Below are 23524 nucleotides of genomic sequence, written 5' to 3' on the forward strand. Positions count from 1 at the left end.
CAGCTCCACGCTAGAAGCGGCACCCGTGGAGTGAGACCGCAGGGCCGATAAAGAGAGAAGCAATTCCTTTTTAAATATTTACTGCAACAGGACATAATCTCCAGGTTCTCGTGAATGTTCAACAAATGTCCCATTATAATTCCACCGACCCTGCTACACAGGCTGACCGGTGCCTGCCTGTTCACCAGTGAACAGGATGCTCAGCTGCTGTTGAGTTGGTCATTTTTAGTATGTCAGGAAGGAGAACAGTGGCAGTGAGGTAACTGTAGAGTGCTTCACTTAGGCTTTGTGATTTAGATGAGCACCATGGATGGCTTTTATTGAAAACCAGAATTCTGACCATTGTTATGTAGTTCTGTTTGATTGGTAAAAAATACTCTGGTTTAAAAAAAAATGTTTGTTCTGGTTTTTAGCTTGTTTACCTCATTAGAAAAATTTCATGATAATTGCTCACTTTTGTACTGTGTGAGATTTCGGTTAGGAAAATCGTGTACAGACTGTGGATACTGAACTGTGCCGTCTTTAACCATCCCGGTCAGCGCTTCACTTTTACTTCCTGTGGGTCCTGTAAGCTCCGCAGCTGGGCCTCCTCTCTGCTGCTGACCCTGCTTCGGCTGCTGTTGTTCAGAGTTCAACCCTTTCCACTCTTGCTTTCTTAGGATAGAGAGGAGTTGGCTACATGGGCATTCACAATGATTTTCTTGACTATTGTGACTGGGTTTTTGCAGCTCTTGTGTGCACATCTCTTGAGCATGCAGGTTTTTGTTTTGGTCCGGTTTGTTGTCTTTTTGTAAACACATGCTCCACAGGAGAGGCGTAAGCTCTTGAGGCCTGGAGTTCAAGTTGAGTCTCAGCAGCACAGGGAGACCCTGTCTCAAGAGGAGCAGAAAGAATGCTACCCTTCTCTTCTGTGTGCCGACTGGCTCCAAGCCCCACAGTGCTGGAGTTCAGGTTCTTCCTCTCAGCATGTGAGACTAGCAGATTAGTGTCCTCAAACAGGGATTGTGAAGGTTCTCCAGGGCAGCTTGAACAACTACTGTCCAAGTCTGTGGAAACATTACCAGGGTCCCAGGTTACACACAATCTGTCAGTTTTACTGACCAAATTCCTTCAATGTGGATTTGTTTTTAAACATAGATTTTCTTAATAAGGCCTTTTACTGGATGCTATTGTTATATTGTCTTAAGGCTTTACTTTTATATGAAAACTTCATAAGTAACTTTTTGAGGTATAACCTGACCTCTGACTCCTGTAGTAGCTGATGACCTTGAATTTCTGATCACCCAGCATCTTTCTCTAGTAATTCTGACTACATGGAAGCTGGGTATTAAAGTTGAGGCTTTGGGCATGCTAGGCACCTTACCAGCTGAGCTGGAGCCCCATACACCTGCATCTTCCTGAATCTGTATCTTTTTTTTGGGGTGGGGAACGTTTATTTATTTTATGTGCATGAGTACACTGTAGCTGTCATTAGACAGACCAGAGTTGGCATCTGATTCCAGTATAGATGATTGTGAGCCACCATGTGGTTGCTGGGAATTGAACTCAGGGCCTCTGGAAGTGCAGTCAGTGCTCTTAACTGCTGAACCATCTCTACAGTCCCCCCCATCTGTATCTTGAACTAACCAGTGCTCATATAACTGTGTGCCATGCACACCTGATTTATTCAGTGCTGGGCACTTAACCCAGGATTTTTGTGTGTCCTTTTTTGGTAAAACTTAGAGCTAATGTGTATTTTAACTCTTCTTGCCCCATTCATTCCACTGAGACTATGAGTGTAAAGTTGGTACGGAGGGTTTCTATAGACTGTTCCGTTTTTGAGGTACTTGGACGAAGTTTAGCACATATCGGTGTAAGAGGAGGATAGAGGAGGGGCTTGTTAAATGCAGATTGATGGATGGATGGATAGATGGATGAATGAGTTGCTGGTCATGAGATATTCATTGGGTGAAGAAGGTAAAGAACACAGTGTCTGAACAAGCATGATCCCCCATGTTTGGCATCGGTACTTCCATGCCTTCTTTATATCATTTCTGCTTTGTACATTGCTCCTAACATGCTAAGCCTACATAGTCCTTAAATTGTAAGGTAAATGTGATCTGGGATTATGCAGATATGGACTGGGAATGTGTCAGACTTTTCTGATGACTGATTTTTCTGGGTGATTCCACAGAATAGCAATCAGTGCATTTCCTCCCTGAGCTCCGAGTGGCAGGTCGCAGACTTTTCCCTGAGAAGAAGGTGAAGGAGCCTCTCTTTGGCTGCTCATCTCTAGTGATTTCAGGGTTATGTCAATAAAATATTTAACTTGTTTTTCTTCTCACTTAATTGAGTTGAATATGTGTTGGTCTGAAGTGGGCTACATTGCTGGCGTGTTCTGTATGATTCTCACAATTAAGTTTTAAGGTGCCAAATACTGTCTCTTCTCGGTAGACTCTCTCTTTGCTTTTCTTAGGAATGCAAACATGAAAAAAACGTGGTTTGTCAAAACATTGTCTAATCTTTGCAGATCTATTCCATTTGGGGCATGATAATTCATAACCACACTTGGCTTTACAGAAGTTGTGAAATCTGAGGTTTCAAAGGGTTTTGAGTTTAGGGACATTTTTTTCATCAGAGAAAACTATCGTTCTCTGGTTGCCCTGCCTCCTGTGTGTTGTGGGACTGGTAATTGTAAGGCAATTGCTTGGAATATATTGATTTTAGTTAACTTTTCAGCATACACTTTTTTAATCTACTACTTACTGGCATGTTAGAGTCAGTGCACATATAGTATTGTCATTATTGTTATTTCAAATAGGTCTCATACATCCCTGGCTGGCCTTAAATTTGCTGTATAGTCACAGGTGGCCTTGAACTCCTTCTCTCTCTCCCACTCTCAGGTGACAGGCATGTACCACTCAGGTTAAGTGGTGCTTCGGATCAAATCCAGAACTTGGGCATGTGAGGCAAGTGCCCTACCAACTGAGGTACACACCAAACCCTAACTTCTGATAATTGTGATGCATCAGAGTTTACCATCTTCAGTATATGTAGCTGATGGGCTACAAATCTAAAAAATGCAGTTAGTTGATGAATAGTTATATTAGTTATATGTTTTGTTTATGATAAAATAGCATAGCCAGAAGCACCTATTAAAAGAAAGCATTCTTGTTGACCTCTGGCTCTATAGTTAGGGCAAGGCATAGTAGCAGTCAGCTATGGCAGGAAGCTAGAGGTCATATATGTATTCCCATGTAGGAAGCAGAGACAGATAGAGACAGACAGAGGGAGACAGATAGACAGAGACAGAGAGACATACATACACACCCTCAAAAGAGACACACATACACAGAGAGGAAGACAGAGAGGGGGGTGCAATCTGGAAATAGGGGCAAGGTAATAAACCCTCAAAATGAGCCCTAGGTGACAGGCTTTACCCAGCAGTCCTGCACTATCTCCTCATAGTTAGGGGACCAAGGGTTCACATACCCCCAACTATGGAGGTATATATAGTCAAATCATTATATATTGATATCTGATATAACAAGTCTTGTGAAAATAAAAACCATGTGTGAAAGGAAAAGGTAAAGTAAGTGAAGACAATGGAGAGGAACAATTTTACCCATATCTAATCAAATATGGATCTTGACATCTGCGTCGGCAGCTCATGGAGATGGGAGAAAAAAAAATCTAGTTTGCATTTCATGTGCCACGTGCTTTGTCAGTGTCCTGGAGACCTGCACAGATTCTAGCCCCCCTACCAGTTGTCTGAACACTTGGGGTACACTTCTTTTCCTTCTAAGGCTACAGGCTCAAGATGCCGTCCAGGTTACCACTGATTTTTGTGTGTATGGCTTAAGCTGGCTTAAAATCACCCTGCCTCAGTTTCCATTAAAAATCTATGCCACCAAGTCCAGCTCAGAGTTTTAATTAGTTACAGTGTTGTTTAAATTTTCTTTAAGGTGATTTTGTGTAGTATATTTTTGTGATAAAATATGGTGACCTCCTCTGTTATGTTTAGAAACCGGTAAGAGAATCTACAGAGCTGGATAAAAACCAAACCAACAGAGACAGCATGTGCAAGGGAACTGAAAGTGATTTATAAAAGTGTGCTCACTAGCGTATGTGCTTCTGCTTCTTGGCATAGCAACTTGTTCCATGGTAGCTTTCAGCCTTCTGTGATTTTAGCTTTTATATGTGAGCAAGCATATATGGAAAGGGAAACACATGCATATGAGACCAGGCACCCAGGTCAGGACTGCACACTGGTCACTGGGACACCCAGGTCAGGGCTGCACACTGGTCACTGGAACACCCAGGTCAGGGTTGCACACTGGTCACTGGGACACCCAGACTAGGGTTGCACACCGAACACTGAGATACTAAGGGTTGCACACCATTCTTGAGCAATTAGCATAATTCTCATATTACTGGTGGATTGCCACTGAGAAAGAATTGCAACATCTTTACCTCGTTTTGTTTGGTATGTACAATAGAAACATTTTTTCCTTATTTTACATTTATTATTATTATTTACATTATATTATACTTTGGTCATATTTGGCAGCTACTAAACTGACAGCTTTGACAGATTATTGGTTAAGTTTCACCCAAGTGTCTAAATCAATGAAGTGTGTCTCTGAGAAAGTTGCTTGGGCTACAATATTGAGTGTCTCATAGGACGACAGTGCCGTTCAGAGTGGATTGAGAGCTGTCCTTACACACTTCTTATTCCAGGAAAAGAAAAACCAAGCAAGCAAACAAACAAAAAACAAAACAAAACGCTCGCATCATAGAGAAAAGACCCGCATGGTAGAGAAAAGACAGAACACTCCATTGTTACAGAAGCTGGTAAACATTTAGACCTTAAATTAGCCATGCAGCATAGTGTTTCCAATGTCCCTTTCTCAAGATTACCTGTCAAAGTTCTAGGTCTAGATGGCTCAGCTCACTGACCTCTTCCTGAGGTCCTGAGTTCAATTCCCAGCAACCACATGATGGCTCACAACCACCTATAATGGGATCAGATACCCTCTTCTGGTGTCTGACAATGACAGTGTAGCCACATACAATAAATAAATAATTTTTTAAAAAAAGCATCAATTTGCCCAGAACATAGTACTGATCTCATCAGCAGAATTACACACCAGCCCTTCTTGTATGTCTGTTCTTATTCACAAAGCTATAGAAGGTTGAATCCAAGTACCCTCTGTGTTAACAAGATAAATAACAGGAAGCAAGAGAGGCTGTTAAGTTGCATTGTTACTTTTCTTGCTGCATGTGGAGACACCTTACAAAAGTAATCTAAGGAAGGAATGGCTCCTTCTCTCACAGTAGGGTGTGTGTTCACAGGAGCTTAAGGCAGCTCCCCAGGATGCTTCTGTAGTCAGGAAGCAGAGAGGGGCATACTGGTACTCACTGTCTTTCCATTCAGTACACAATACTAGCCCAGAGGATTCCCCTCACACTTAGGGTAGGTCTTTCTACTTCAATTAAGTTCATCTAGAGGCTTGCTTTCAGACATGCCCAGAGGTTTGTCTCCAAGCTGATTATAGAGCTTGTCAAGTAGATAATGAATGTAACCATTACATAGGGATTTCCTTTTGAATAAAGACCTGAGCATGTATGGGGGTCTTCTGAGTGCCCCGAGATGCCCAGAGGCTTTATCTAAAACTACAGTCTCCTCACTCTGGGTGATTCTTTGCATGGTGAGTGTCAGCTCTTCCTTGCTATAGGGAAATAAGGAGGCATATTAGAAATCTGTACTAATGTAGATAAATTTCATAAAATCAGACAAGATTGATGACTGACCCTACTTAATTCAGAATAAAGGAAGGGAATCTAATTTTTCTATTTCTCCACGCCTCGTTTGCTACAATGAAAATGGCATTATCTTTTGAATCATTTCCAATGAAATGATTTTCAATATTGTTGTCTTTTGTGACATTTGGACAATTAGAATGCATTTCTTAAGCCTTCTGGAAATGCCACAAATGCTTTTTTCTTGTTTTCGATTTTTCCCCCCAAGTGGTTCTCTCTGCTTGTTGCCTAGGAAACCACTGTTGGGTTGAATTCTTTTTGCTTGGCTGTCAGGCTGCCAGAGTGGTAGGTAAAGTTGTTTAGATTTACTGGTGTAAAACTGCTACTTAAATATTAGAAATATTTCATCAATATTAAAGCGCTTTATCTCTCCAATTAAAGAGCAGCCAACTCTGATGCGTTTAGCTTACTAAACAGAGGATTTGTTAACTGCTTTGAATGTGACTGGAACTTTATTTTGTAGCAGATTTATGATAACATTTGTATTATCACAGTGGGTTAGTGCTAAATATAGCACCTTGATAAAAATCATATGTAAATGTTTGTTGATTTCATTGGGGAGTCTAGATACGAACTGTGATTTCTGAAAGTGTGAATATAAACATAAAATATGTCACAAAAATTTTATTAGATGTTAGAAATTTTAGATTCTCCTCTGTTCCCTGTATTTTTTCTTCCTTTTAAAAATATATTCATTTTGTTTTATTTGTGAGTATATTTGCTTGCGTGTATAACACTGTGGACAAGCTTAGTGCCCACAGAAGTCAGAAGACGGCATTAGACACCCTGGTAATTGAGCTGCAGATGACTATGAACTACCATGTGGGTGTTGGGAATTGAACCTGGGTCCTCTGAGAGAGCAACAAGTGCTCTTAATCACCGAACCATCTCTGCACCCCACTTTTCTTGAATTTCTTAAGGATTTTATCCTTAGAGTTTCAAAGTGAAGGTGAAAGAAATGGAGCCACCTCTGACCATACTCTGTACGGCGTGATAAAAGGTTAATACAACTGAGAGTTTCAAACCATAGTTCCGAGATTACACTTTCATCATGCTAAGTTACCTGGTCTACAGAATTACCAGAGTCTTCAGTTCAGAGACATGTCTGAACACAGTCATGATGTCCTCTTATATCCTCTGAGTTTTGAAATAGGCCAAAAGGACTTGAGTGAACTAAGCCCCAGCAGTAGCCTCTGTATGGGGCAGTCTTGCTGCTTGGGGCAGAATTTTAGATCCACTGTAAGCTGTTGGCATTGGAATCTGTGTTCTTAGCTGGATTCCCCAGGCCTGACCTGTCAGCATGTTGGTTGATCACTAGAGATGACCACAGTGCTTGTGAGAACATGCCTAGACATGCAATACACTAAATCTTTAACACTTCTGGGTATTGCCCTGAAGCCAAGCATTTCATGAAGTATGCTCAGATCCTTTTTATGACAAACCAGTAAAACACACAGGTACACATGTACGCACCACACACACACACACACACACACACACACACACACACACACACACACACACAAGGTTCCTTTCCTTCAGTATGACACTTCATCAAGTCTCCTAGTATGACTATAAAATAAAATCATTTAAGAACCTGTGTTTCTCAGCTTTACATAATAGGAAACTGTCTGATTCTTAATTCTTTCCCTCATTTCTTTCTGTCAAGAACATGTACAAATATTCAAGTCCCCATTGGCTATGTGCTGAGAGAGAGTCTGTCTGATGAAATGAATTTGCTATATGGCTGTCCTTTGGTGATGAGGACTCCCATACATGACACCAATGCTGTTTTTATAGAAAAGCAAAGATATGTGCCAGGTTAAGGCACCGATGTTAGGAAAAAGATTAAGAGAGTGGATGGAGATATGCTCCATGGAGGTGTGACAAGGCATGGGGGTAAGGGGGATGCCTCTGGGGAACCCGTGTTGGGCATCCCTTCCCCCTGAGGAACCAGCCACAGGATGATATAGTACCAAATGTGTATTCAGGGCGTGGGGAGGGGAGTTAAGATGGCAGTAGGGGCAGGGGGCAGAGAGAGAGAAGAGAGGAGTAGAGAAGTAGAGGCCAGCCTTGAGCACATGGGGGGGATGGGGAGAAGAGGGACAAAGGAGAGAGAGGGGGGGTGAGGGAGGGAGGGAGGGCTGGAGGGAAGGAGGAGGGGGCAAGCAGCCTCCTTTTATAGTGTCAGGTAACTGGGGTAGAGCATACCTGGCTGTTGCCAGGTAACTGTGAGGTGGAGTTTACAGAATCCCAACACTGGGAATTTGTGAACAAGGTTCATACCCTAGACTCAGTGGATTTTGATCCTACCTTGGTGGGTGGGAGCCCATCTTTGTTCTGTTAAACTGAGACATGAATTCATCTCTACCACCACTTGGACATTAACTCTAGTCAGGAGTTCTTATTCTTCTAATGCCAAACTTCCCTACCTGTAAAAGAGGAAGAATAACCTCAGCTATTTTCTTAGTCTTGCTTTGAGGAATTCCTTTTAGTGTGTTCAAGTTCCCTCACACTCCTAACCATAGTAAGTGTCTAGCTGGTGTCAGTGTCCCTACCCCTGCTAGAGATGCAAAGGATGTGTTAACATGTCCATTACTCCCCCCCTTAAGGAGAAAAGATGACCGCATTGGATGATCAGTGAAGCCTCTCTACCCACTGAAGGTAATACCTATAGTCATGCAGCCATATGCCTCGGGACGGTGAGGCCTTGCTCGAGGTTTGGAGCAGCTGCTGGTGTCAAATGAGTCTATTACCAGCCAGCATGTACACAATGCCAACGTGAGGAGTCGATCCAAAAGTGGAACATGCGAGATAGGAACCCAGACAGCGTGTGTCCTGTTCTTCCCCTTACAAACCGGTGCTTTCTTTCCCATCATCCCTCACTCCTTTTAGCTTTCACAGTACCCATCCCCAGTGACATCCTGTGCACTGTTGCTTTCTAATCCCTTTCTCCTCACTGAAATCTGTTTGCCCCAGCAGCTAGTTGAATGACTAGTGTATAGTGTGAGTCCTCAGGCTTCCTTGGTGAAGATTCATTTGTAAGACAAAAAAATTCCACCTGTGACAATAAAATGTAGAGATTTGGGCTAGAGTTTATTGCACTGCATTTGCCTGAGCAGGTTTGAAGTCTGGAGTCCATCCCAGTACCACAAAAGTAAATTAACTCTGTAACAGTAACAACAGCAAAAGTCTGGAGACTGTGGATGATACACACTGGAGATTTAAATCCTCCTCCAGGAAGCAATTGATAAAAGGCATGTGGAGTAATTCTAGAGCCAAATGTAGATGGTGCCTGCTCCACCCTTTGATAGAAAATCGATTAGTGAAAGTTGTGGATCATTAGTTCCTAGGTGAGGGGAGTTGATACACTTTTCTATATCATCGAAGGTCAGAGGTTAGAATAATAAAGGATAGGAAAGTAATGCTTCTCAAAAGTTAGCCTGACACTGAAGTCTGCAAATCCTTAATAATATAATAGAAGACAAATGGCCCAAGGAGAGAGCATGGGTCTCTCCATTAGTCAGTCAATAGTCAATGGCAAGTTTTGCGAGACAAATTCCTTGTCAGATATAATTGATCATTTTCAACCCTGATTTCGTGATTGCTGACCCAAATTGGTAAAGTTTTAGGGATATGAGAGATTGGGTTCAGAGAGTGTACAGTTCTTAGTGGCTTTAACCTGAGGTATGCGGTGCTCAGGCATCTCTGTAGGGGACTCAGCTGTGCATGAAGGACAGCAATGCAAACGTAATAGGAGAGGCAATACAATGATGGCTGGGGTTCCATCTGTTATTGGCAGCTCTCGAACTACGATTCATTCTTCTTTTCTCAAAGGGGGGAGGCACATCTGCCTTGGGCTCCCAATATGGGTTATTTCTTCTTTGATAAAGAGATTGACCTTACTGTAATCCAGACAGTGGAGGGAGAATTTAACAATGATGATGAGTTCTAACTGGAGTAGTTCATGTAAGCACAGCTTCATTCGGCCATGGGAACCTCCTAGAGAAGGTGGTCCTGGGAACAGCCATGGCTTCAATGCCTTCCAAGCATTCAAAGTGAAGGTGAAAGAAATGGAGCCACCTCTGACCATACTCTGTACGGCGTGATAAAAGGTTAATACAACTGAGAGTTTCAAACCATAGTTCCGAGATTACACTTTCATCATGCTAAGTTACCTGGTCTACAGAATTACCAGAGTCTTCAGTTCAGAGACATGTCTGAACACAGTCATGATGTCCTCTTATATCCTCTGAGTTTTGAAATAGGCCAAAAGGACTTGAGTGAACTAAGCCCCAGCAGTAGCCTCTGTATGGGGCAGTCTTGCTGCTTGGGGCAGAATTTTAGATCCACTGTAAGCTGTTGGCATTGGAATCTGTGTTCTTAGCTGGATTCCCCAGGCCTGACCTGTCAGCATGTTGGTTGATCACTAGAGATGACCACAGTGCTTGTGAGAACATGCCTAGACATGCAATACACTAAATCTTTAACACTTCTGGGTATTGCCCTGAAGCCAAGCATTTCATGAAGTATGCTCAGATCCTTTTTATGACAAACCAGTAAAACACACAGGTACACATGTACGCACCACACACACACACACACACACACACACACACACACACACACACACACACACACAAGGTTCCTTTCCTTCAGTATGACACTTCATCAAGTCTCCTAGTATGACTATAAAATAAAATCATTTAAGAACCTGTGTTTCTCAGCTTTACATAATAGGAAACTGTCTGATTCTTAATTCTTTCCCTCATTTCTTTCTGTCAAGAACATGTACAAATATTCAAGTCCCCATTGGCTATGTGCTGAGAGAGAGTCTGTCTGATGAAATGAATTTGCTATATGGCTGTCCTTTGGTGATGAGGACTCCCATACATGACACCAATGCTGTTTTTATAGAAAAGCAAAGATATGTGCCAGGTTAAGGCACCGATGTTAGGAAAAAGATTAAGAGAGTGGATGGAGATATGCTCCATGGAGGTGTGACAAGGCATGGGGGTAAGGGGGATGCCTCTGGGGAACCCGTGTTGGGCATCCCTTCCCCCTGAGGAACCAGCCACAGGATGATATAGTACCAAATGTGTATTCAGGGCGTGGGGAGGGGAGTTAAGATGGCAGTAGGGGCAGGGGGCAGAGAGAGAGAAGAGAGGAGTAGAGAAGTAGAGGCCAGCCTTGAGCACATGGGGGGGATGGGGAGAAGAGGGACAAAGGAGAGAGAGGGGGGGTGAGGGAGGGAGGGAGGGCTGGAGGGAAGGAGGAGGGGGCAAGCAGCCTCCTTTTATAGTGTCAGGTAACTGGGGTAGAGCATACCTGGCTGTTGCCAGGTAACTGTGAGGTGGAGTTTACAGAATCCCAACACTGGGAATTTGTGAACAAGGTTCATACCCTAGACTCAGTGGATTTTGATCCTACCTTGGTGGGTGGGAGCCCATCTTTGTTCTGTTAAACTGAGACATGAATTCATCTCTACCACCACTTGGACATTAACTCTAGTCAGGAGTTCTTATTCTTCTAATGCCAAACTTCCCTACCTGTAAAAGAGGAAGAATAACCTCAGCTATTTTCTTAGTCTTGCTTTGAGGAATTCCTTTTAGTGTGTTCAAGTTCCCTCACACTCCTAACCATAGTAAGTGTCTAGCTGGTGTCAGTGTCCCTACCCCTGCTAGAGATGCAAAGGATGTGTTAACATGTCCATTACTCCCCCCCTTAAGGAGAAAAGATGACCGCATTGGATGATCAGTGAAGCCTCTCTACCCACTGAAGGTAATACCTATAGTCATGCAGCCATATGCCTCGGGACGGTGAGGCCTTGCTCGAGGTTTGGAGCAGCTGCTGGTGTCAAATGAGTCTATTACCAGCCAGCATGTACACAATGCCAACGTGAGGAGTCGATCCAAAAGTGGAACATGCGAGATAGGAACCCAGACAGCGTGTGTCCTGTTCTTCCCCTTACAAACCGGTGCTTTCTTTCCCATCATCCCTCACTCCTTTTAGCTTTCACAGTACCCATCCCCAGTGACATCCTGTGCACTGTTGCTTTCTAATCCCTTTCTCCTCACTGAAATCTGTTTGCCCCAGCAGCTAGTTGAATGACTAGTGTATAGTGTGAGTCCTCAGGCTTCCTTGGTGAAGATTCATTTGTAAGACAAAAAAATTCCACCTGTGACAATAAAATGTAGAGATTTGGGCTAGAGTTTATTGCACTGCATTTGCCTGAGCAGGTTTGAAGTCTGGAGTCCATCCCAGTACCACAAAAGTAAATTAACTCTGTAACAGTAACAACAGCAAAAGTCTGGAGACTGTGGATGATACACACTGGAGATTTAAATCCTCCTCCAGGAAGCAATTGATAAAAGGCATGTGGAGTAATTCTAGAGCCAAATGTAGATGGTGCCTGCTCCACCCTTTGATAGAAAATCGATTAGTGAAAGTTGTGGATCATTAGTTCCTAGGTGAGGGGAGTTGATACACTTTTCTATATCATCGAAGGTCAGAGGTTAGAATAATAAAGGATAGGAAAGTAATGCTTCTCAAAAGTTAGCCTGACACTGAAGTCTGCAAATCCTTAATAATATAATAGAAGACAAATGGCCCAAGGAGAGAGCATGGGTCTCTCCATTAGTCAGTCAATAGTCAATGGCAAGTTTTGCGAGACAAATTCCTTGTCAGATATAATTGATCATTTTCAACCCTGATTTCGTGATTGCTGACCCAAATTGGTAAAGTTTTAGGGATATGAGAGATTGGGTTCAGAGAGTGTACAGTTCTTAGTGGCTTTAACCTGAGGTATGCGGTGCTCAGGCATCTCTGTAGGGGACTCAGCTGTGCATGAAGGACAGCAATGCAAACGTAATAGGAGAGGCAATACAATGATGGCTGGGGTTCCATCTGTTATTGGCAGCTCTCGAACTACGATTCATTCTTCTTTTCTCAAAGGGGGGAGGCACATCTGCCTTGGGCTCCCAATATGGGTTATTTCTTCTTTGATAAAGAGATTGACCTTACTGTAATCCAGACAGTGGAGGGAGAATTTAACAATGATGATGAGTTCTAACTGGAGTAGTTCATGTAAGCACAGCTTCATTCGGCCATGGGAACCTCCTAGAGAAGGTGGTCCTGGGAACAGCCATGGCTTCAATGCCTTCCAAGCAAGTGGGCATGAGGCATAGAGCATCGTTCAGACATGTCCTCGCCAAAACCACAACTCTCACCTCAAAAAGAATAAAGAGATGGTTCATTAGGGAGCCAAATGTGAATGAATACATATTCAGGCCACTCCAAATTCTGTCTTCCAACATGGTTAGCACTTTCATGATGTCTTATTGTAACATTACAAAACATTTATAAATCAAGGTACTTTTCAAATGTGGTGCTTGAAATCCAGGTGGGCAGGTTACAGCCAAGTGGGAATCTCAGCAGTAGGCCTTGGATGCTGCTTGGGGGCTTAGTCTCTGCATTGGTGGAAGCTAGCTGTCTGTTAATACATTTCACATGACAAGGATGTCAGGTCATACCCAGAGATGGACAGTAAGTTCATTCGGTGGCTAGGGCAATTTAACTCTGGACCTGCAACAACCTAGCTCTCCACAGCCCTTGATGTTCTCCGATCAGTCAGTCAGCCTCTGTATAGAAGGGTCAATATGGGAAGGAATTTTTATCTCGGAACTTCAGATAATAGATCCTGGAATGCAGAGGCCAGGATGTGTTCTAATATTGCCAGACCAAGAATGCTGGGCCCTGGTGCTTGGTTTGGTGGTTTAGAAATCACGTATACTTACCAAAGGATAAAACCAAGCTTGGAGTGCTATAGTAAATTAAGCAGAAAGCAAGTTCTTTCCTCGTTCATTCCTTCTGAGCTGTGAGTCGATCTCCATGCAGAGCCTGGTGGAGGAACTGCCAGTCTGGGTCGGGCTAAGCCGTGGGCCGTGAAGAGCGTATGGAGAGTTCTTCCCAGGCTTGGTTTGGTGCATTTCCATGAGAGGGTAGGTTTTGTAACATGGCGTGTGTTAATAACTTGACTCTTACAGAATCAGGCTGTGTCTCTGGGAACTGTGCGGTAGCCCTGGAGATGAGAGAAATGGTGGAATGTAGAGAAGTGTGCTGTTTGTGTGGCGAATTCCATTAGAAACCTTGCGGCTCTGTGCTGTTTTTAGATTTGATTAAATACCTTGCCAGCTTAGGCATGGCTCTTTGGAACAAGTTTATCCATTGCCTCAAGTGGTTAAATAACACCCGAGTCAATGGAAGGGCCGAGAGAAGCAGCAGTCGGTGCATCGAGGAACGAGGCAGCTGGAAGTCTAACTTAACAGTTGTGTCTCCGTTTAGCTTGTGTTCCAGTTCCTTATTAGATTTACCCCCTTCACCCCCACTGTATTTAAAAAGCACATTACCTAGGAAAACAAATCAATATTTATGGTGCACTAGCACCACAGAGAGTCTGGAATCTTGGGATGATGGTTTTATTGTGGCTTCAGCCCTTCTTCAAAGCAGTGGTGACATCAAACAGCTTGTGCAGCTGTCCCGGGCCAGTATCACTGCACATTCCTCTGAGCTGCAGCCAGGAACTTAATTATTGAAGATGCCCATCTTTGAATTTTCCTTTTAATGTCTTAGAGGCTAGACTTTGAACATCTGTATATTAAATAAATCAGAAGAGCGCTCGGTTTGAAAGTTTCGTTATCGTATCTTTAAATACTTCTGTTTTCCTAAAATTAGGGCTGAGGAATTTTAGCAAAGAAGAACCAACTATATCATTGCTAATAACTGTAATGGGAATAATGCATCTGAGATTATTAGTGATGCTGCGGTAGGCCACCGGCCCAGGGTCACTCTGTACGCGTCGTACGCGTCTCGTGATGGTTAGAGTTTAGAGTCAACTTTGAGAGTTTCATTGAGTTGTTACCTAGTTGTTGTGCCGTGGGGATGTCTGGGGTTAGGCTCTAGACTGGGGATGGTATGATTAGCTGACTCTTGATCCCATCACCCCTGACTCCCGCCATGGTGGTGGCCTGTGAACGGGAGCTGTGAGCCGGATACCTTCTCTCTGAAGTTGCTTCTGCCATGGTGCTCTGCAGCAGTAACAGGAAGTGAAATGAAAAGGATTATCACATCATATTTCACTCCGTCCTTGATGGCCAGGGCAAAATGGCATTCTGTGCGTGACACTAAATTCTGTTGTTATGAGCAGAGATGGCGAGCCTCTCAATCACAGGACTTAATCACAGGTCTACATATTTATCATAATCACCTTCATTGAGACCTTGTCTGCTCGCTAAGAGTTCCCCCCCAGCCCCCACCCCATTCACCTCGTAGCTAACTTGAACCTGTCCTTAAAGCTTTTGGTATTTTTGTAATGTTGCAGTGTGTGTTTGGAGGTACCTAGGTATGTGTTTATACTTTCTTTGACTTGTTGCTAGATAATTATCAGTTCATTTAGGAAGAGGTTTGACAGAGGATCTTGGGGAGGGCAATAGACATGTTGAGGTCACATGTTTGCTCCTCCGGAGACCCGTTCAGCTGTCAGCATGGTCTCTGATTTTACCAGTTAGGAATTAAGCCTTGAAAGGGGAACTAATTTCAGGCCAGTGACTCTTAGGCTCTGGCTCATGGGTCCTTATAAGTCACTGACACCATTTCAAGGGGGACAGAGGGTGACACATTTCCATTATTATTAAGATCTAACCCCTGGTGTGGGTGGAGGTAGGTAGGTTCAACTACCCTGAATGAGGCTCTGGCCTCAGTCCCCAGCCAGAGAGCACAAGGAACCTGTGCTGTATTGTTAACTTGCTTCACAGGCCACTGGAGCAGTGTGGGTAACAGGCTGGCCACCTGACAAGTGGCCAGCTTGTACTTTGTTTGCCCTAAGCCCTGCTTGTCACTTGGTAAACCTGGGCAAACCCTTACTTCAACCTGACTTCAAGTACACAGATGTTAAATGTGAAGCCTAAAACATCTCAGCTGTCTCAACAAAACAACAAACAAAAGGCAAGGTGATGACTAGATCGGGAAGCTTTTACATTTCATTTAGTGTGGGGGTGTGGGTGTGTGTATGTGAATGGATGGATGTACATATGTGTGTGCACACAGGGCAGAGGTTGATGTTGGGTGTTCTTTATTTTTAGATGGATTCTCTCACTGAACCGGAGCTCACCATTTCTGGCTAGGCTGGCTGGTCAGAGAGCCCAAGGGATCCATTTCTCTCTGCTTTTCCAGCGCTGGGGGACTCTTCTTTCTTTACATGGCAAACTCACCTACCCATCTCTCGGGCCCTGGAACACTACTTTTACTTTTAAAAAGGGCAGAGAGTTCTTGGTTGTTCAAAATCTGGTATCTGATGACAGAAGCCCATCAAAGAAGGGCAGCGGTTGGCAGTGTCTGCTGCCGAATATTAAATTCACCTGCATGGTGAAAAAGCAGGTTTTTGGAAATTCACACCCACTGTGATCATGACTGGCGGCTTCCCACCCCATAGCTTGCTCCTGTCCACAGCCCCCCCTCATAACTGGTTCCCAATGAGATCAATAGAGACGTTAACATATGTGATTTTTCTGATAGGAAAGAGAATGTGTCAACATTGAAAAGAGTGGCATAGCTCAATAACTAATATTTTCCAGATGACTAAGGCTACAGAAATTTTCCTTAAGCAGACAGTCCACTAAAAGTGTGAGATAGACAAGCAGATTTTAAGGAAAAGGAGACGTTCCCACTCTCATTGCATCTAACCTTTGAGAAACCGCTAATCCTCGAGCATGGAGAGGAATCTGCACAATTATCTCAGGCAATTAGAATCTGATCTTTCCTCCAGCTCCACATTTGTAATGCTGCTTTTCTTCTCCACTCTCATTTTCAGCAGCAGCGCCTGCACAAGCAGATATGGGATCCGGGCGCCTTCCATTGTATAGGACACAGTGCAGTGGCTGTTCTCTCGTAACGTGCACATTGCTTCTTTTGTAAAATCATTGTCATAAACTTAAATTGCTATAAAGCATGTTGTGGGCTTATTGTTAAAATGAAAATAAAAATCAGTAAATATTTAGCATTTTTTAAAAATTTCGCTTATTAAATGGTAACCACCCTGGGCCATGAGCTGCACAAACCAGAGCTGTTTAAAGGCTCACTGTTTTTTGTTTGTCTGCTTTTTGTTTTTGCTACTGTTTTGTTACATTGTGCAGCCCTGCTGGGGCTTGAACTCACTGTGGCCTCAAAGAAATCATCCTGCCTCTGCATCTGAAATATTAGCATTAATTGCACACATCACCACACCTGACCCTCACTTTTTAGCTAACGTCAGGTCCTAAGGTAAATGTTTCGAGAACCACACCCATCAGCCTGTTCATCTGCTTGTTATCACCAAACCATCCATGCATGTACTTGCTCCATTAACCAACAGGGCCCCTTTCTTCTGTTACCACAGTTTTGGAATATAGATGGGTGCTGCCACAATCTGCATTTATAATTAGTGTACTGTTTGGCTCCTCCCTGATGTGAAGAGGCCATCAGTAAGTTGAGTGTGCAGTTTTCAGAGTGTATGGTTCTGCTTTGAAGACAGCAACATTCCTCTCCTTAATAACCAATAGCAGCATTTATAGTCATAGGGAGAAACTGGATGCTTTTTCTGATACATTTCTGAATAATAGCTTACTGATTCCTGTGGTCACTATGCCCTGGCTCAGAAGCCTGAGCTCTCATCTGGAACATTGATCTGTGACCACAGCTGACTGTTCCTGTTGTCTTTTTGAGCCCAGCTTATCTGTGAAGTAAGTCACATGCTTCTCTATTGTGAGTAGTACAGAACTCACATTTTTAAAAAAAGTAAAGTTATTCAGACCCTTCAAGGGAAGCCATTGCTTCTAATACACTATTCCTAAACCCCCGTGTTCATGTAAGCTGTATAAAAATGCCTTATAATTTTCACGCAGCTACAGAGCCAAGAAAGGAAAAAAAAAAAAAAAAAAAAAAAAACCAGTAAACTTCCAAGCACTCACAATTATAGCAAGGGACAAGCAGCGCAGAACTGCAGGAGAGGGTTTTGTTTTTTCATTGTGTATATTCACGGAGAAGCATGTATGTATGTATGTATGTATGTGCATTGATGTACATGTGCACACGCAGTGTAAATAGCATCTGTGTCTTCTCAAACATCCTTCATTTATTTGTGTTGGGGATCCTTTTGCTCTTTTGAAATGCACAGTAAATGATTCTTGGTTGCAGCTACCGGAGCATGTTCTACTTTCTGACTGTCTTCATACCTGTTTCCTCCTCCCCTTTCTGCCTACAGTGCACACACACCTTTAAGAGCAGCTTATTCAGCTTCTTCCTGTAAATGAGATGGTTTGTTACTTTTCTCTGTGTCTGGCCTACTTCAGCCACCATAATGCTGGAGTCTTTCCATGTGAGGACAGTGGATGTTGCTTCTGTGCTGTAATGGCCCAGCTCTACAGCCTCTTAGAGCCTTTGAAACCTGTGGTTTTTGCTGTAATATACATGCATCTGTGTAGTACTTATGGGTCAGGGGAATGGAAGAGTATATAATGTAAGACTGCAGCAGTAGCTTGGGGTGTAGAAGTTGAATACACGAGAAAGCAGGACTTATAAAGTTGCTTCTTCTTTTACAGTCAGGTTAGACAAACAGGTGAGTCTTAAGTGACCTCACCATGTACTTTAACCTTGGCTGTGAGGTCCCGTCAACGTTCTAATTTCATAGACTATAAGCGGTAGTTTCGTGACAGTGCACTGCTACAAAGATGTGAATTTTCTTTGTTTCAGGTGAACAGGTCAGCATAACACTCATGTCTAGGCAGAAACGACGATTCCAGGGAATGGTGTAATGGAATCGCGTGTTCCTCCTATTATGTTGATGTGAGCAAGCAAGTTCGGTGAAATTATAAAGCCCAAGTTTGCTGCGAGAAGGAATGTTACTCGCTGTGGTCATTTTGCGGCAGGTCGTGGGTACTGGTTTTAGCCTTTCTTTATGGCTGTGCCCCTGGTAGAGACCTTTTGTGAGCTAGTGTGGCATCTATATTCACACTCCACAAGCTGGGGAGGGAGACTGGTGTCAAGACCCGAAATTAATGGAAAAGCCCAAAACACCAGCACTGATGTTACCCAGAAGAGATGTTGTAATCCTTGGGGCCAGTCTAGTCCGTTAATTTGGGGAATAATTTAGCTTCCTTCTGGAAGGGGACTTTCCTTATAGTTTTAGTACACACTGGTCTTCATGTATGTTGTTATGCACCCTGTCTCAAAAGTGACTGCATAGCTCTTAATCATTTGTTTTATTTATACATTTATGGAGTCTTATAGAGCCCAGGCCAGCCTCCAGCGCCTGCTGTGGCCAAGGATGATCTTGAACTTCTGATTCTCCTGCCTCCACTCCACAAGTGCTGGGCTTACAGGCATGTGTTGCTACTCTACCAAAAGTTGCTAAATCCTCTACTTAATTTTTTTATTGCAAAATTTAATGGTGGTTGTCACAGGTAATTTATACACACTTAAAGGTCAGAATTACCTCCCTAATTTTCATGTATGTGTTCCCCCTATTAAATTGGTTGTGGCTACAACCAATGTTAAACATAATAATAATAATAATAATAATAATAATAATAATAATAATAATAATAATAATAATCTTGCTTGGATAGTGTTGCCCAGCTTGTGGTATTGTTTTCAAGTTCTCATGGTGTAGGTGCAATTGTTAAGTATGGCGTTTTGGTGGTTGTCTTGTTTGTGGGCTTTGATTGGGATGAAAGCGAGCTTACTACTTTCTGTAACTCTTTTGTTAGAGAAACTATGACTTTTGTTGTTGTTGCTGTTGGTTGCTCTTTTGAGAAAAGGTCTCACTATGTAGCCCTGGCTATTCTGAAACTCAGTATGTAGACCATGCTGCCTCAAACTCAGAGATCCACCTGCCTCTGTCTCCTGAGTGCTGGGATTAAAGGTATGTGCAGGTGTTTGTTGACATTATTTCAGGTAAAGATTAAAACTTGTATCCTGGGTTTCTCCTCTGCGGTGGTATGGCATGCTTCAATGATACCATAACTGATACTGGCCTGAATCTGTTGCAGATAGTATTAGCACAGTTAACTACAGCTAGATTCTAATTCTTGTGAATATGCTGGTCTAATGTCTTTCACAGTGTGGTTTGTACGAGCATATGGAAGAGGGTCCTGTGTGCTCATGTGTGCTCATGTGCATTCTCACGATCACTATACTTGGTTTCTTTCCTTGCTGTGACAATATGCCTAAGGGAAGTAACCTAAGGAAGTGCTTATTGTGGCTTAGGAGTGTGAGGGTACAGTTTATCCTGTTGGGGAAGTTAGGGCAGCAGCAGTGAGAGGCAGCTGGTCACATGGGGTCCACAGTCAGGAAGCAGAGGAAAAGGAAGATGCCGCTGCTCCACCCACTTTCTCCAAGACTCCAGCCAACTTTTCCATTCTCATGTAAACCTTTCTGGATACATTGTTACAGCATGCCCAGAGATATCTCCTGGAAGACTCTACATCTATTCAAGTTAACAGTTAAAATCATCGACAATCATCCTAAGGGGAAGCAGCAACTTTCCCCCTACTGCTCTATTGAAGAAAAGCAGGGTTGTCTTCAGCATGAGAGTCAGCATTTCCCCTAAATCCTACATTTCTAATTCTGTCTATGCAGCTAAAAGTTAGGTGAAATGATTGTTTTCTTTTTTGTTGATTGTCTTTCTTATATAGTGTTTTGTTAATCATCTTACATAGCTCAGGTTGTTTAGGGTATTTTATCTAGGCTCGGTGGTAAATAAGATTTGGTATTTATCACATGCCACTCACTGGCTCTTATTTAGACCCTGTAGTCCCCCTGACAAGCAGGATCCTATTTTATTTTCATGCCAGGAGCAGGTGACTAGAGGTAGACTGCAGCTGGCCTTCTTGCCTAAGTAATGAGCAGCACAGCCCAAATACCAGATCAGGAAGCTTTGTTCAGAGCTAGACCCCTGCTTCATCTTCCTCACCACCAGGGCTTGTGAAGGCCCAGTAGGATCTGTGTTCGAGAGCCCATCCCTTGTCTCTTTTTAGAGGCATTACTTGGGCCAGAAAGACGGCTCAGCAAATAAAGGCTCAAGTGTAAAGATCTGAAGTCAGTCCTAGGATCCCACATGGTAGGAGAGACACAACCAGTGGGAACTGTTTTCCAGCTTCCACTCATTTGCCATGGCACAGACACACCTGTATCCATACCCAGACACACAATAAGCAAACATGATGAAACCTTAAATTACAGGATAAAAAAAAAAATAGTTTTTGGGTCGAATGCATCTTTCCCAGGGTGGTGTCTGTTTCTTCTAAGTCCCATTCTCTCTTTGTGTGTGTAGATATGCCTCTTCATGTCCGCCGGAGCAGTGACCCAGCTTTAACTGGCCTCTCCACATCCATCAGTGATAACAACTTTTCCTCTGAGGAGCCCTCCAGGAAGAACCCCACTCGCTGGTCCACGACAGCTGGCTTTCTCAAGCAGAACACCACTGGAAGTCCCAAAACCTGCGACAGGAAGGTAACCACCTCCACTTGTTTCTGTAACCCTTGGCATCTTCTGTCCTTGGTGCCAGGCAAGTATCGCCATGTGTTCCTTGGGCATATGCTATGGCCCTGTGTGAGTGTTAGTGATTTTCTCATCCATGCGTAGAGACAGTAATGTATAGTATGTTTGAATTTTTGGATGAAATTCAGTGCCATGTATTGAGTATGGCCATGTTTGGATCCATGTTTTAAGATGATAATATATATGTTAAAAAGGTAGCCACCCTCATTCTCATGCCTATGCCCCCCCTTCTCATTCCTATGCGCGCCCCCCCCCCCCGTTGTCTTCCTCAGTCCCAGGGATGAAAGCCAAGGCCTTAACATGTCAGGGAAGTTCTTTAACACTGAGCTATAAAAAAAAAAAAGCCTCTGAAGAAACACTTGGACATGAAGCATTCCCTATAAAGCGTCTTTCTTTTTTTGTTTCTGGTTTCTCTCTCATCTCTTCCTAGGAATTTCTTCTTCCTGCTTTCTGCATGACCTTCTGGAGATATTTTATACACAAATGAGCAGATCCCTGCCTTGGCCTAGAAACTATATCAAAGAACTTACAACATCATAGACTCAGAAGCATAAAAGCCCATTTTGTGGCGTATAAATCTGTTTCTTTCATCATTTAACCCAAGTTTTCCTGTGTTGGGAGTGGAAGTGTGCTATCTGGTCAGTGCAACTTGCTCTTTTGACCTCGGTTACTTAGCCCAATAAACACACTGTAGTCTATTAACCTTATTCTCAGCGCCCACTAGTGCCCGGTCCTATAGAACCTTACTGTCCCATTCTTCCACATCTCTAATCTCTTCATGAACTTTTCATTTTCATGGGTGTATCTCCGGCGAATGTGTTTCACTGTAGCCAGTACTTTCACACAGCGTGGCATGAGAAACGTGAAGGTGTTACCACACGGCACCAGTCACATTACTGTCAAAGTGGGCGTAGCTTGAGATCTTTTTTTTTTTTTTTTTTTTTTTTGACTTATTCTTTGCATCTGAAAGTTCCTAGTGAAGTTTTATCTTTAAATTGTGTTTTACATTCAAACAGACCCTTATCTTTATTAGTATCAGTTCAAGTGAAAATAAAAAAAAAAAACATGAAGTGTGTGTGTGTGTGTGTGTGTGTGTGTGTGTGTGTTCTGAAATAAGAATCAGGCCAGTGGTATAGTTTTGAGGCAGGGCAGTTGTATGGCTTCCGTCCCCAGCACAAGGAAAATGTACTAATAAAAACCAACAAGAGTCTTAAAGGGCAAATGTAGAAGGAAATGTAGCTTTGGGTTGGTGCCCATGGATTTAGCTGTTAGCCTTACTCTCAAAGATTCTCTAAGGAACCACATTAGATTGATTTCTCATTTAGGGCAGCTTGAACCCAAGAGAACCTGGAATAAACTCTCTAACGAAGCCAAGCACATCTCTGAAAAGGCATCATGACATTACTTTTTGTCAGAATTCACTTACATAAGCATTTACAAATTTATACACAAATGAAATTTATACTTAAAAAATTTTTTTTAATGGGGGGTTTTATCCAATCATGGTTGGCAGGCTAGTGGTGTGAGTGTCACCAGGTTTCTGTTGGTGACTCTGTATCTTCAGCATGTAATTTAGGGGTAGTATCAGCAGACAGATCTGTTTTTGTCATAATTGAGACATGAAGGGCCTTAATACTTAGAATTATTTGGAAATTTCTCACCACTACCTTCAGACCGGAGGAATCATTTATATGCAGACTCTTACTTGCTGAGGCTCTGGGGAGCCATCATCCTCCTTCCCACTTCTGCCGCAGAGCACGGCATGCAAGGGGCATATTGAGATGCTTAGAATAATTAACCAAATGCACTTCTGCCTTTGTAGTAAATAATATGTATCTGTCATTGTGAGACACCCGGGAAACCAGGAGGTTAGGATAATGTAAAGTCTCCTGTGTGGAGATGTCAGCGGTGGGTAGCCATACCACCCCAGACAGCCTTTTATTAGATCTCATGGCCAAGAAGCGTCATACTTGATTAGTATTTGGTCGGGGGTATCAGTGAACAAACATACACATATGCAGGCACATACACATGTGCACACATACACATGTACACGAATACACACATGTACACAGATGCACATATACACATACATGCCCTTCAGTGTTGGCTCTGCATATTCAGTATTTCT

General features: G+C 43.0%; 1 protein-coding gene across 1 annotated transcript in view; it reads left to right on the forward strand.

The window, feature by feature from the left end:
• PARD3 (par-3 family cell polarity regulator) overlaps positions 1–23524 on the forward strand; it is a 509642-nt gene that overhangs the window by 200128 nt on the left and 285990 nt on the right. The window contains 1 exon segment of the mRNA XM_080936664.1: positions 21167–21345. Within this exon segment, the coding sequence (XP_080792790.1) occupies positions 21167–21345 (179 nt within the window).

Source organism: Micromys minutus, assembly GCF_963924665.1.
Source record: "Micromys minutus genome assembly, chromosome: 24".
In the NCBI taxonomy this organism is placed as follows: domain Eukaryota; kingdom Metazoa; phylum Chordata; class Mammalia; order Rodentia; family Muridae; genus Micromys; species Micromys minutus.